This window comes from Rhinichthys klamathensis, unplaced genomic scaffold, assembly GCF_029890125.1.
Source record: "Rhinichthys klamathensis goyatoka isolate OS25496 unplaced genomic scaffold, OSU_Roscu_1.1 h1tg000076l_1, whole genome shotgun sequence".
In the NCBI taxonomy this organism is placed as follows: Eukaryota; Metazoa; Chordata; class Actinopteri; order Cypriniformes; family Leuciscidae; genus Rhinichthys; species Rhinichthys klamathensis.
Window position 1 is genome coordinate 2,132,106 of NW_026606618.1, and position 13,817 is coordinate 2,145,922.

General features: G+C 37.9%; 1 protein-coding gene across 2 annotated transcripts in view; it reads right to left on the reverse strand.

Moving 5' to 3' along the window:
* nav2b (neuron navigator 2b) overlaps positions 1-13,817 on the reverse strand; it is a 70,280-nt gene that overhangs the window by 36,737 nt on the left and 19,726 nt on the right. For both annotated transcript variants that reach the window (XM_056250890.1, XM_056250891.1), the window contains exon 12: positions 8,551-8,673. In XM_056250890.1, coding sequence (XP_056106865.1) covers positions 8,551-8,673 — 123 coding nt within the window. The remainder of the gene's footprint in view (positions 1-8,550; positions 8,674-13,817) is intronic.

Here is a 13,817-nt window from a genome sequence, read left to right on the forward strand (position 1 = left end):
TGTCCTGAGGGCTTAAGGTGAAAGAACCAGACTTACACTCATCGCAGTTTTGGCGATGGATGAGGTTGATGACTTAAGCGTAACAGATGACAATAGACAGAGGCTGCGTCTCCCTTTGTGCAGGAATTCTGCAGGCAAACTTAAATTACTTTCTGGGTTTCACCCATGTTACTAATTTATCAATAATAGACCAGCCCGTTTCAATAGCTACTCCGCACAAACCCTTGGACAGGCGTCAAAAATCTTGTTTACTTGTGATAATCTTAGCCCTGGATTATTTCTGTCTGTATTATGACTGACATTTGACGAATTGCTTTGTTCCTTTTTTGGGAACTAAAAAGGAAAATTAGTTGGGATTTTGGGAATTTTGGGAACTAAAAACTTTTGCGTGCGCAGGTAATACGGTCTTTCTTTTTTTCTTTTTGCAAAGGTCCTATTAGGGGCTCCGTATTAATCAAAATGTATAATATTTATAAAAATAAAACCAAATATACAATATATAAAATGTAAAATATTTATTATAATATAACCAAAACTGAATATTTCATTGAAAATTACAGACTTCGTTCTGGTGTCATATGAAAAGAGCAATACACATCTCAAAAACCTATCATCAACCGATGCAGTCCTCGTCTTACTTTACATTTTTTTCTTTTTTGATCATCTGATACACTCGGATCATTGTGACTGTAAGAGGTCTTTCATTTGGTCCAAAATAAAAATAAATAAAGTAAATAAATTAAATGAAAAACAAAAATAAGTAATAAATTAACAAAAACATAAAATATTCAAAATAACAAATAATAATTATACAAAATAAAAAATGAGAATAAAGCAAATAAAATGAAATACAAAAACAAAACAAAACCCTTCAAAACAAGATAAAAAAATACATGCAAAACAAAATAAAACAAACTCAGAACAACAAAAACAAACAAAGAAAATAACTGACCTAAAAAACAGCTATATTCAGGTTATGTAAAGCGTTAACAACACTTAATCAGAAGTGTTCGAGACCAGCCAAAATAAACTGCAGGTATACAGGTCCTTCTCAAAAAATTAGCGTATTGTGATAAAGTTAATTATTTTCCATAATGTAATGATAAAAATTAAACTTTCATATATTTTAGATTCATTGCACACCAACTGAAATATTTCAGGTCTTTTATTGTTTTAATACTGATGATTTTGGCATACAGCTCATGAAAACCCAAAATTCCTGTCTCAAAAAATTAGCATATCATGAAAAGGGTCTCTAAACGAGCTATTAACCTAATCATCTGAATCAACTAATTAACTCTGAACACCTGCAAAAGATTCCTGAGGTTTTTAAAAACTCCCAGCCTTTTTCATTACTCAAAACCGCAATCATGGGTAAGACTGCCGACCTGACTGCTGTCCAGAAGGCCATCATTGACACCCTCAAGCAAGAGGGTAAGACAGAAAGAAATTTCTGAACAAATAGGCTGTTCCCAGAGTGCTGTATCAAGGCACCTCAGTGGGAAGTCTGTGGGAAGGAAAAAGTGTGGCAAAAAACGCTGCACAACGAGAAGAGGTGACCGGACCCTGAGGAAGATTGTGGAGAAGGACCGATTCCAGAGCTTGGGGGACCTGCAGAAGCAGTGGACTGAGTCTGGAGTAGAAACATCCAGAGCCACCGTGCACAGGCGTGTGCAGGAAATGGGCTACAGGTGCCGCATTCCCCAGGTCAAGCCACTTTTGAACCAGAAACAGCGGCAGAAGCGCCTGACCTGGGCTACAGAGAAGCAGCACTGGACTGTTGCTCAGTTTTGCATGTCATTCGGAAATCAAGGTGCCAGAGTCTGGAGGAAGACTGGGGAGAAGGAAATGCCAAAATGCCTGAAGTCCAGTGTCAAGTACCCACAGTCAGTGATGGTCTGGGGTGCCATGTCAGCTGCTGGTGTTGGTGCACTGTGTTTTATCAAGGGCAGGGTCAATGCAGCTAGCTATCAGGAGATTTTGGAGCACTTCATGCTTCCATCTGCTGAAAAGCTTTATGGAGATAAAGATTTCATTTTTCAGCACGACCTGGCACCTGCTCACAGTGACAAAACCACTGGTAAATGGTTTACTGACCATGGTATTACTGTGCTCAATTGGCCTGCCAACTCTCATGAGATGAACCCCATAGAGAATCTGTGGGATATTGTGAAGAGAAAGTTGAGAGACGCAAGACCCAACACTCTGGATGAGCTTAAGGCCGCTATCGAAGCATCCTGGGCCTCCATAACACCTCAGCAGTGCCACAGGCTGATTGCCTCCATGCCACGCCGCATTGAAGCAGTCATTTCTGCAAAAGGTTTCCCGACCAAGTATTGACTATTGAGTGCATAACTGAACATAATTGTTTGAAGGTTGACTTTTTTTTTTTGTATTAAAAACACTTATTTTATTGGTTGGATGAAATATGCAAATTTTTTTAGACAGGAATTTTGGGTTTTCATGAGCTGTATGCCAAAATCATCAGTATTAAAACAATAAAAGACCTGAAATATTTCAGTTGGTGTGCAATGAATCTAAAATATATGAAAGTTGAATTTTTATCATTACATTATGGAAAATAATGAACTATTACAATATGCAAATTTTTTGAGAAGGACCTGTAGTTACTGGACACACACATCTATAAATGCAATCACACAAAAATACAAAGAAACTTCAGCTGTCACCCTCAATAACACACTTACTTCACTGGCTCAAACCCAAGCTTTAGGCCCCATCCACACTACTGCGTTTTAGTTTAGAAACGGATAATTAAAACAAATACGATCTCCGTCCACACCAGCGTTTTAGCTGCAGGTATTAGAATTGATCTCCGTCCACATTAAAACGACTTAAAATGCGGATCACGTGACCACGTGGCCAACACTGGGCATGCGCGTGCCGGTGTAAACACAACTTCATTGATAAAATTATCCCACCATGCTCTGGGTTAACCCCAAACCGACGGTCCATGTATGGTCAACGCCGCCGCTGCACACGGGAATCGTCACAGATCGCTCGAATAATAGCTTGACTCCGGCGCATGTAGGCAGTTATAGCATTGTAAAATGCAGAATTTACTTGTACAACAGCTGCTAGCAAAGATATACGCCTTGACTGATGACACCCAATCATTGAGCCGAGCGTGAGCCTCTACTACGCCATCGTTTCTAAAGTCCTCCGTTTTGACCCGTCTAAACTAAAACGCCCTCCGGAGATTCAAAACGAAGAACGGATCAGCAGCGTTTCTAAACTTCTCCGTTTTTGCCGTTTTAGTGTGGACAGGAGGTGCAAACGTAGCAAAAGGTCTCCGTTTTTAAACGAAAACGCAGTCGTGTGGACGGGGCCTTAGACTGGTCTGTCAAGTCCAATGTGTTCAGTTCTCTCAGTCCATTTACTGTACTCTACAGGTACAGCAGATCACAGGGACACATTATCAGATCTCTGAGAACCAGACACAGTTCTCAGACACAGTCTCAGCCACTGCGCTTTTACTGCAGAGTCTGGGTGTGCGGTGAGGGGCAGAGGGTGCGAGAGAAGCGTGAAAGCGCAGAGAGATCTTTTTCAGCCCTCCCATGAACTTCATGACTGTACCTGCTGGGCTTGCCTTGCAGCTTGTTGGCAAGAAGGCAAGTTGCCAGCTCGTCTTTTTTTTTGCATCTCTTTTGGAGAGTGCGTTTGTGTAGGCGGAAGGTCTTGTAGCCCCAAAGACTTCCGGTCAAATCCAGTTGGCAAAAACATTCATTGATCAACAGCCAAACAACACTGGCGGACAGACACTAACAAAATACAAAACTGCATTATAGAGAAATATCAGGAAGAAAATTATTTTGACACCTAAAAACAATGAGAGGAAAAAGAAAGAAGCACATTCAATTCCATGTAAATGCCTTTGGAAAAATATTCTAAGGTTGCAACGCAAGTCATAAATCAAATATTGCTTAAAGGGGGCATATCATGTTACTGCTCTAATGTAGACATACTCACACGCAAAGCTTCCTTCTGGGTGATATATTGAATATTCACAATATAGTTGCAATGATTTTTAATGGGCAACATACTGGATATGCACAATATATTTGCGATGATTCGTTTTGCAAGTAACAAAATACATTTCTGTGAATCAGTTCAAACTGTTTGCACCATCACTCAAAAAAGTGTCAGTTTGCCTTTTTTTCCTGTATTCTATTCTGTCTATTCAGTCTATTCTGTATTCAGCAACTTAGCCAACCCTGATGAATGTGGTAGACGGAGGTTAGAAAATCATTACAAATAGGTAATTTACATACAGAAGTCTTAAAGCTACAGTAGCGAAAACCGATCTGACTAAAAGCTTGATCTGGTTTAGACCATGTAGCATACCAAATGCATTCACATGCAATGAAACGAAGAACAGAAACCCACTGACCCACAAATGTGTGTGCAATATGGCACATTTCCTCTGTGTGTGGGTGTGGATTTGACCAGGTCTCTCCTTTCAGTCCAGACGTGGTCCCCAAGCCCCTTTCTCCAGGGCGAGACGCCCCGATCACGTTTCAGAGCCGTGTTTGAACTGCCACGGCCAAATTACACAGTCACACACAATGTAGCAGTCATCGTGGACCTGAAAAACGGACATCCCTCCACCGGCAGGAAACTACACTGAGATTCAGACAGCACATGCTTGAGACGACTGTCATTTCTGAGGGTGTGTCTGTATGTCTATGTACAAGTACAGGGTGGTCCTATTTCCTTTATCACAAAAAAACACAGGTGCGACATGCATAATATAAATATAAATATATATATCATGTCTCTTCAGAAGACTTGGGTTAAACCCACTTTATTCATATTGACTACTGTTACTTGTGTCATGTACTTTTTGAAGCTTGAAAATATCGAATATCTAGACTTTCAATGGATAGACAAAAAATATGAGATGATATAAAAAATATCTATACGGCAGTTTTTTCCCATGGTATCGAGTATCGATGCGTTTCAAGGTATTGTATCGAAATTAGAAATTCCAGTATCATGACAACACTAGAGTGCTTATGCGAATATGCCCTGGTTATACTAATCATAGCAAAATATCAATGAAATATAATTCATCATCTGCAAGACAAATATAGTCAAAGCAAAACAAGAAGAATCATCAGCTGCAAAGGCTCACCAAACCATCAAAGCGAGAGTTCTGATCTGATCACAGGAGTGTTGACTGAATTTACAGTATAGCACAAATTAATCTAAATAATTTTCTACAGCATCCACATCATCCAACTCCAAAACCAACATGGCTCCCTTCACGATGGAATTTAAGCAGCTCTCAGAGGGATGCATCACTGAAGTTCACACCACCTCATCTTTCTTCACTGACCGGAGTTTGTTTTGGAAGATTTGATGACAAAGCAAGTCAAAATAACGTGAGCAAAAAGATTTAATGCTTTTGTTTTTTACACGAGCTGCTGTTAGAGAAAGAATTCCAAAATTATACATGACATTAAGCATTTCCAGTAAGAAAGAGGACAGAAAAGGAATTCCCATTGGATTCTCACCATTCCTGCCCTCCAGCTACACTTCACAAGGTCTTAGATCATCCCTCTTTCACCTGTATCAATCTGGGCACTAAGACGATATCTTGACAGGTACTGGGCACAGAATACTGGGAACACACCTGGCTGGGCTCAAGAAAATTACCTTATTTGGAAAACCATGGATTACAAAGCTGGTCTGTAGGTCATCAATCTGACTCTGAATCTTTTTCTGCCAAGATTGTGATCGAATGCCATTTTATCTGCGAGATGTTCTGCACTGACTTCATCAAGGACAGGGGAAGTTTAGTCTTGAAGAGCCAGACTTTTCATTGCAGACAATGTTTGGTCCACTCTGCAGGACTGGACTGTCAAACCAAAATGTCAATGACCAATCAGAGTTCACCCAACATGACAATTCTGTCAACATTTACTCACCCTCATGTCTATACAAACTTTCTTCTACGAAAACACAAAAAAAGATATTAAAGTCAATAAAGTGCAACAGTGCCTGCCAACTTTTTAAGCCGTCTTGGTTACAGAAGTATTTTTTTTTGCATTCATTTTTCCCCCAAATGGTTTTAATAAAAGTCTGTTTGTTTTAATAAGTTTGTTAAAGTGTTCTAAGCCATAACCAACCAACCAGGTACGAGCTATGAGGTAAATCACAAATTTACAAACTTTGATTAAAAGCAAAAAAATTGGACAAAAATGACAAGACTGCACTTAGCTGTACAAGACTGTGTACTTAACGACTTCAATTAGGGAAATAACTACAATCCTATGAAGCATTGCAAATGACAATCAAATTAAAAATGGTGAATGTGGCGAGCAGGACGAGGCCGAGGGCCTTGAGAGAACGCCGCGAGGCCGGTGGTGTGATTGACTGTGTGACGCACCGATCTCGTATCTCTCACGGAGGAGCGGCGACAGTGAAGGATGAGAAAGGCCAGGCCTGGATTTATGTTTCTGTTTCATTATGTGTGCGGCAGTCGTCCGTGTGGGGTTGCCGTCTTTACTTTCGTTTTCGTTTTTGTATTTGTTTATTTATTTTATTAAAAGTTGTTGAATGTTCGCCGGTTCCCGCCTCCTTCCCATAACAACGAACTTCGTTACAGAGAAATAGGGCTGTTTTCGACTAAGGATTTTCATAATCGAATCTGATTCGTTAGATTTTGCCGTAGTCGACTAATAGTCGAACCTTTTTTTTTTCTTTTTTTTTTGATAGCAGCTAGACGTTTGGTTGAATAACTGTTCGTCTGTTATAGGACAACTCGCTCTACGTTTCTTTAAAATGAACAGCAAGACAACTAGAAGTGAATGTGCTTTCCATTAAATGAATCCTTAACAAAAAAAAAAAAAAAAAAACGTTGCAATGAACGTGCTTTGTTTTAAATAAATCACACACAGTAAACAAAACTTTGCAATGAACTTTGCAATTTAGACGCGCAAACTGCGAGCCGGTGCGGTGAGACGTAGCGGCTTGAAGTCGTTCATCCTCGGATGCGCCGTCGCGCGCGCTGTTACAAAAAAAGCTGTGCACACAGCCAAGCGAAATGGGGTCTTGCGCACCCAACACGTCATTTTTTGACGTGCGCAGCCTCCGACGCACCACTAACTCCGGCTCCGCTTCCCTCGTAAGATGATATTAGTATTTAAACATTCTCTATGATAAAAAATATTTGTAAAAAATATTTGAATAGCAGGGTTTTGGCGGTTATAGAGTTCTAATGACGGTGTTCAACTATAACCGTCGGTCTCACGGTTATATAATAACCGTCACACCCCTATTGGTTTCATAACACTTCCCTACTATTCGACTATGAGGTTCACAGTCGAATCAGACCTCTCCGAATCGAATCCTCGACTATTAGAAGTCAGCCCTACAGAGAAATATAAAACTATTGATTTAAAATGTTGCAAAATATGCATATACAATCATTTAAGTAGTTTGAGAGGGTAGAGAGAGTGACTCTTACATCATTCGCAGTGCTTCATGGGAGTCGGTGGGCACTAAAGTGTTGTTATGCTGCAATTTACTTTTCTCGATTCTTTGATTGGAGGAGATTCTCTGCTGAATCATATTCATGGGTAAAGTAGTTTTTCACCAAGAATTTTGCTGTTAAACATGATTATTTAAAAAATAAGTTGAAATAACGTGGACTGATGGCTTCAACAAATAGATATACCATTGTTTAACAACATTGTAGCTTACATTAGGGCTGTCTTTAAAGGTTTTTATCATTAAAAATCACATTTTTACTTGCGGAACCTGACTGTTGTTGAACTCTATGGGGTCCAAAACAACAAGAAAAGAAAAAGGCATTTTTCAAAATATCTTCTTTTTGTGTTCCACAGAATATATACATGCTTGGACAACACGAGATGCATGAATGATCAATGAGAAGCTTATGATGATCACTAATAAAAACTCTTGAGAAGAAATAAGGAAAATTAAGTCTTTTCTGAGGCTTCTTTCAGCTGCTTTTCACTTTCACTATCTCTACATTTTTCATTTTCCCTTTTAAAGCAGACAAATCAGACATCTTTCTATTCTGAACTAATGAGTCACCAGACGCATTTAATAATAAATATGCCATCCACTGTCAGTTCAGAATGTGTTTAGTAAAAACACAGACGGTTTTCCATGTTCACAGACAGTATTGTTGCGCTTGAGGAGGCACAGCGCAAACGGTGAGGGATGTGGGATGTTAAACAGCCGCAGGGCTTGCAGGACGCCACAAAAGCACACCGAATGTGAGAGCACACGCACACACGCAAAAAGAAGTGGATGTATGTCTAAACTGATGCATTAGCTGTTGCCTTTGGCACTCACAAAGACAATGACTACTCTCTTCCATTGTGAGGAAACAAAAGCAACTCTGTTGCCCATCTGAAATGCTCCGGTTTGACTACCATACATCCTGTGGCGATCTACACTCAGGACTACTGATCATAAGAAACAGAATACATGAAAAATGAGAGTCTACAGGGTGAGTTAGTGCATGCAATGCAAAGGTGAAAGGTTAAGTTCTACCTATCAGTGTCTTCTTGACTCTTGGGATTAAAGTGGTGAACGGTCCCTCTCACGGAGTTCATGCCATCCGAGACCCAGTTAACCCTCCGGGAGTATAGGTTGAGACCTCCGTCAGTCATGTAGCTGCAGACACACACACAAATGCTAGTTTAACACACAAGATATAAACAAGACGCAATTACGGGTCTAATGCGGTGTCTTATCTGTTAATGGAGCATGGACAGGCTGTCTTGTGAAACACTGGAGTTAAATATGTAGCGAGACGCAATAACAAAAAGATATTTTACATGATGTTGCCCGCCGTCTGATGATCTATGATCTATACTTATCCAGCTCCTTTGACACCTTGTTGTGTCTGGACGTTCACTTTCATAACAAATGAATTCAATTCTCTCTACTAACAGCGTAAAGACAAACGTTTGTCAATGTCAAGAGAAATCAGCCACAGGAAAAACCAGTTTTACTGCATGTAGTGGAAACGCATAGGTAGAGACGTGCTATAATGTTAGAAGATCTTGTCATAGATTGTACCGAAAGGACACATATACCGTACTATGTATTTTTATATACTTAGTTTATATAGATTTTCAGGGCGGTCAGATCAGTGTTGTTTAGTATTGGTATTCTAGTATGGTTTTTGATAATAGGTTTAATTCGTTTCATTTTAATTAATTTTTTTTAAGTTTTAGTTTTTTTGTTTTAGGTACTTCAACTTCAACTAAACGAAAATGAGAAATGTTGCCTTGACAACTCGCTGAAATATATTTTAATTTAATTTCAGTTAATATTTTATTTTATTTCAAAAAAATGTTTTAATGGTTTTGGTTTTAGTTAATAATAACCATGGCTGATATGATTGGGGTCTCAATAAATATGGTCTAGCAATTGCTATGAAAGTTTTTAGTCATTTTATAACAAACCACAGTGAATTTCTCAAAGCCAAGATATTTTGTTATTATAATTGATATTTTTTATGTTATATATTGATATTTTGAAAGGGTTTATATGCATAAAAAATAAATATAATATATAAAATTGTACAAACCCATACAAATGTATTTTTCAAAGAAACAACACCAACAAACCAATTATGCCCAAACATTTATTTTTAATACAAAAATGAAACCTCACATAGAATAACTCTCAATATGAACTTTACAAACTTCTTTAGCTAGTTAAAATTAATCTCAATTCAAAAACAGTTCATATTAGCCCAAAGCAGCTATAAACTCGACTTAGTGCCTATTTCAGTTTAACTCAAACAAAACCATAACCAACATGCAACTCAAAATATTCACTCACCTCACTAAAAGTCACAAACTAGGACTGCGACAATCAAGAAAGTCGTTGGTTTCACATGACCATGTCTGTTGACTGTTAAGGTGTGCGCTTATGTGTTTATGTTCTTACTGTACGCACCTATCTGTGTTCTTAGTATCCCTAAGGACACACTGCATTAAGAAGTGAGGAGAGAGAGAGAGAGAGAGAGAGAGAGAGAGAGAGAGAGAGAGAGAGAGAGAGAGAGAGAGAGAGAGAGAGAGAGAGAGAGAGAGAGAGAGAGAGAGAGAGAGAGAGAGAGAAAATAAGACTTGTGGGTTGGACTGCAGCCAGAAGTGGACAGGAGAGCTGTGTGGGACAGTGTGTTTTAACCTGAGGCACAAGGTGGATGAGTGTTTACTCTGTTGAGCCATTTAAGTGGATGTTCTACAGGTTCTCAAAAGGACAGTCATTTGCCCTCTGGCGACAAGCAATATGAACCAAACACTTAAAACTACAGCAGGGGGAGAGCAGCGCTGATAACAGGCTGATCCGATAAGCTTAATGTTACAGGTTAATATGATTTTCACTGTAAAACAGGTACATACTTGAAAGTAAATGAATTGTCCTGGTAAAAAATAATATAGATTTTAACCGTGAATTATGCGGTGGTATATAAACTATTTCACAATATTTGTTATTAGATTTAACAGAACAATTACGTGTTTCATCCTGATAATTAGTAATTCACATTACAATAACACTAATGCTAACATTAATTTCACAATGAGCAATACATATTTATTTTTAGTTCATGTTAGCACAGATCCATTAAATAATATTAATAATGTATTAAAGTTTGTATTTAACATATAAGCTAACAAAATACATTGGTATTACATGCAACTAATGTTAAAAAACGGACCCTTATTGTAAAGGTGTTATTATCATATAATCTAATAAATGTTTACATACAGTAACATAAACACATAATATATAATTAAGCAGATTTATAATATAAAATACGCATTTGTACTGAATCAGATTGCTTATTATAATGTGAGTGAGTTCGTTTTGGTTGTTAGGTTTGCAGAAGGAGACGGCACAGCATCTTAAAGACACACATCCTTTAGCTTGATCTCTCATTTCCTGCTGTGAAGCAATCACACTCTGAGTCAGGTGACTGTTTCATCATCTGGGCGGCTGACTAACCTGCTGGACAGGTGGGACATTTCCAAACAGCATACGCCACACTACTGATTTATGGTTTTCAATTCAGACTGATAATTAAATAATAAATGAATCATCAGGTGTGATTCAGATCAGAAGACAGGAAATATGAATTTCACAATCATGTGGTTGATCAATCATAATTTTCAAAGCATCTAGCAAAGATTTAGCAACTAGTACTGCAAAAATATTAAATTGGCTTTTTTGTATTAAACAGCAAAACTGTGACAAAACCAGTTTAGTAGATTTATGTGACCATTTAACATTGATTAAACTGATTAAAAGTAATTTTATTTCAGTATGTCTACTCTGTAGCCTGCGGCAATTGTCTTGGCATGGTACATAAATTTGGTAAATAAATAATACTATGGTATACAACATCACAAGAACCACGATATGAAACCATCCCTGGCCTGAACTGTACTAGCATTATACTTTTTGAAGAGGTTATTTATGATTGTGAATAGTGTTTAAATGTTATAACTGGACAATATTTCCTATTATATACCTCCTTGACAGGTGCAATACTGGGCACATTTGGGATCAACGGCTTCTGTTTAACTTTAGTTACTGAGCAACAGAGGCTTTTTAAGATTATTTCAACTAGTTAAACACTCTGTCCCATAGAGTTATTCATTTGCCCTGACCTGGTGACCCGCTACAAGTCATTCAACAGCAGTCTCGACAGACTGACAGATAGATAGATAGACAATGTATAATCAAATAATAACCTGGTGCTATAGTTGAAAACCCCTGTTGTAAAGAACAAAAATGTTTGTTTATATTATCTTTCATCTAAATGTAATAACTTTCTCTCTATAGTATCTGTTGACATAACCAAGGCTGAATAGGCACGGAAAGATAAATAAAAATCGGCAGGAAAAACATAAAATAAAATAAAATAGTCCTTTATGTTTTTCTACAAAATATTCAGTTTTACTTAGTTAAAAGTTATTAAAATAGAATAGAATAAAATAAACTAATAAAGTAAAAACAATGAATCTCAATGGATAAAATCAGTACTTGTCCTACAAATTCTAACAAAATATTCTGTAAATGTTCACATAAAATGTATATAAAAATATATAAATCACAGCATCCACAATTCAGTCAAATCTCAGTGGATAAAATCAATTCTATCCCTACATAATCTCCCGCAAAACATTGTTTAAATGCCTTTTATGTTATCCTCATCCGATTATTCGAACATGTAACTAAGATGGTACTAAGATAAGCTAGTAAAAAGACACTAATCCAAAGCAAAGCATCTGGTTTTAGAAACAGAATTTGCTGTAAGTACCCAATGTTGACTGCGTTTCAAAATCCATCCATATATGGTCTCAGTAATTGGGCTTAAAAGCTTTCCAACTATGATCAAATGTCTCACAAAGATTTTCTTGTGGTGACAGAATCACTCTACTGGAATTCAGCACTGAGCAGAAGGAATATGAGAATCCAATAAAAGGTGTCTGTCTGATTCCTGTTTGAACAGGACTAGGGAAAGATTATGCACGACATGCACGTGTGTTTGTGCATTTAGTCGCATTTCCAAATTTGGATCTAACCTCATATCTCTTCCATGGGGTCAAAAGGTTGCACATTTTTCCATGAAAAGTCAGCTAAATGCATCTCTGTGAGGTAAATTCAAGTACTCTCTTTCTCTTTGTGCCCCAAATATTCATATATTCACCCTCTCTCAGGATTCAACCATGAATATTTCCCATGACCCTTGACTCCCGTTCTCTTACCACAGGCTACATGTTGCGTTTTCATGTCCTACTGACGGACTGCGAAATTAACAGCTGATAACAGACATATGAACAAAATAACTGCTAACGTGAAAGAGCTATTGAGGCTTCTAAAATGTTATCGTACAGCAGTGGGGCTCTAATGCACATTTATGTCAGTAGCTACTCAAACCTGCATAAAGAAGCAGGCGGGCTTGGGATGTGATTGCATGATCCAAAACAAAGCCAAGAGCCAAGAAACAACACCATCTAAACATACTGTAATTTGCATGTTGCCACAAACCACACCAGTGCACCGGGGACTTTGAGCATGCAGGCAAAAACTGGCAGAGCTCCTAGGGAACGGCACAATGAAAGAGTGAAGTGAATAAAGAAAGCTGGATCGGCGTTACATGATTACATGCTAAAAAGCTGTGGCTAACCGCTCATGGGACACAGCAGGAATTCAGTGCAGGGCGCGTCGAGCCACTGCGCACTTGCACTAACACTGCATCTTTTGATATATAGCGTTAAACGGACATTTTAACTTGTTAAAAGGATGAATTGCACATTTTTGTAGCCATCATCAAATTTTTGCATATTCAAAAAAGTTGATTGATTGAAAATTGATTGATTATAATATTCTTGTTTGAAAGTAACTCAAAATAAACTAGTCAAAAATCACTAACTAAAGAGCGCCACCCAGAGGCAGATGCAAAGAGATGCATTCTTACCTGTAAGATGTCTTTGTTTATGTGTATATATACACACACATATACATGTAAACATTGACAGGAAGGTAGGACATTGTATCGGACCGAATGCAATGATTGGACGAACATTTTTTGGTCCTGAGACTTCCACAGAAGATATATGTACATGTTTTAGTTTTTAGATCACTTCTAATATTGATTGCTATCAGGATGTGAAAAGAGTTTTACAACCAATTTTTTTTATAAAATAATTGCCTACCCTACCTTTAAAGCTGATGTATCATCTATCAATAGTTATGCAGATGAAACATTTGAAAACTTTTGCAAACACACCATCAAA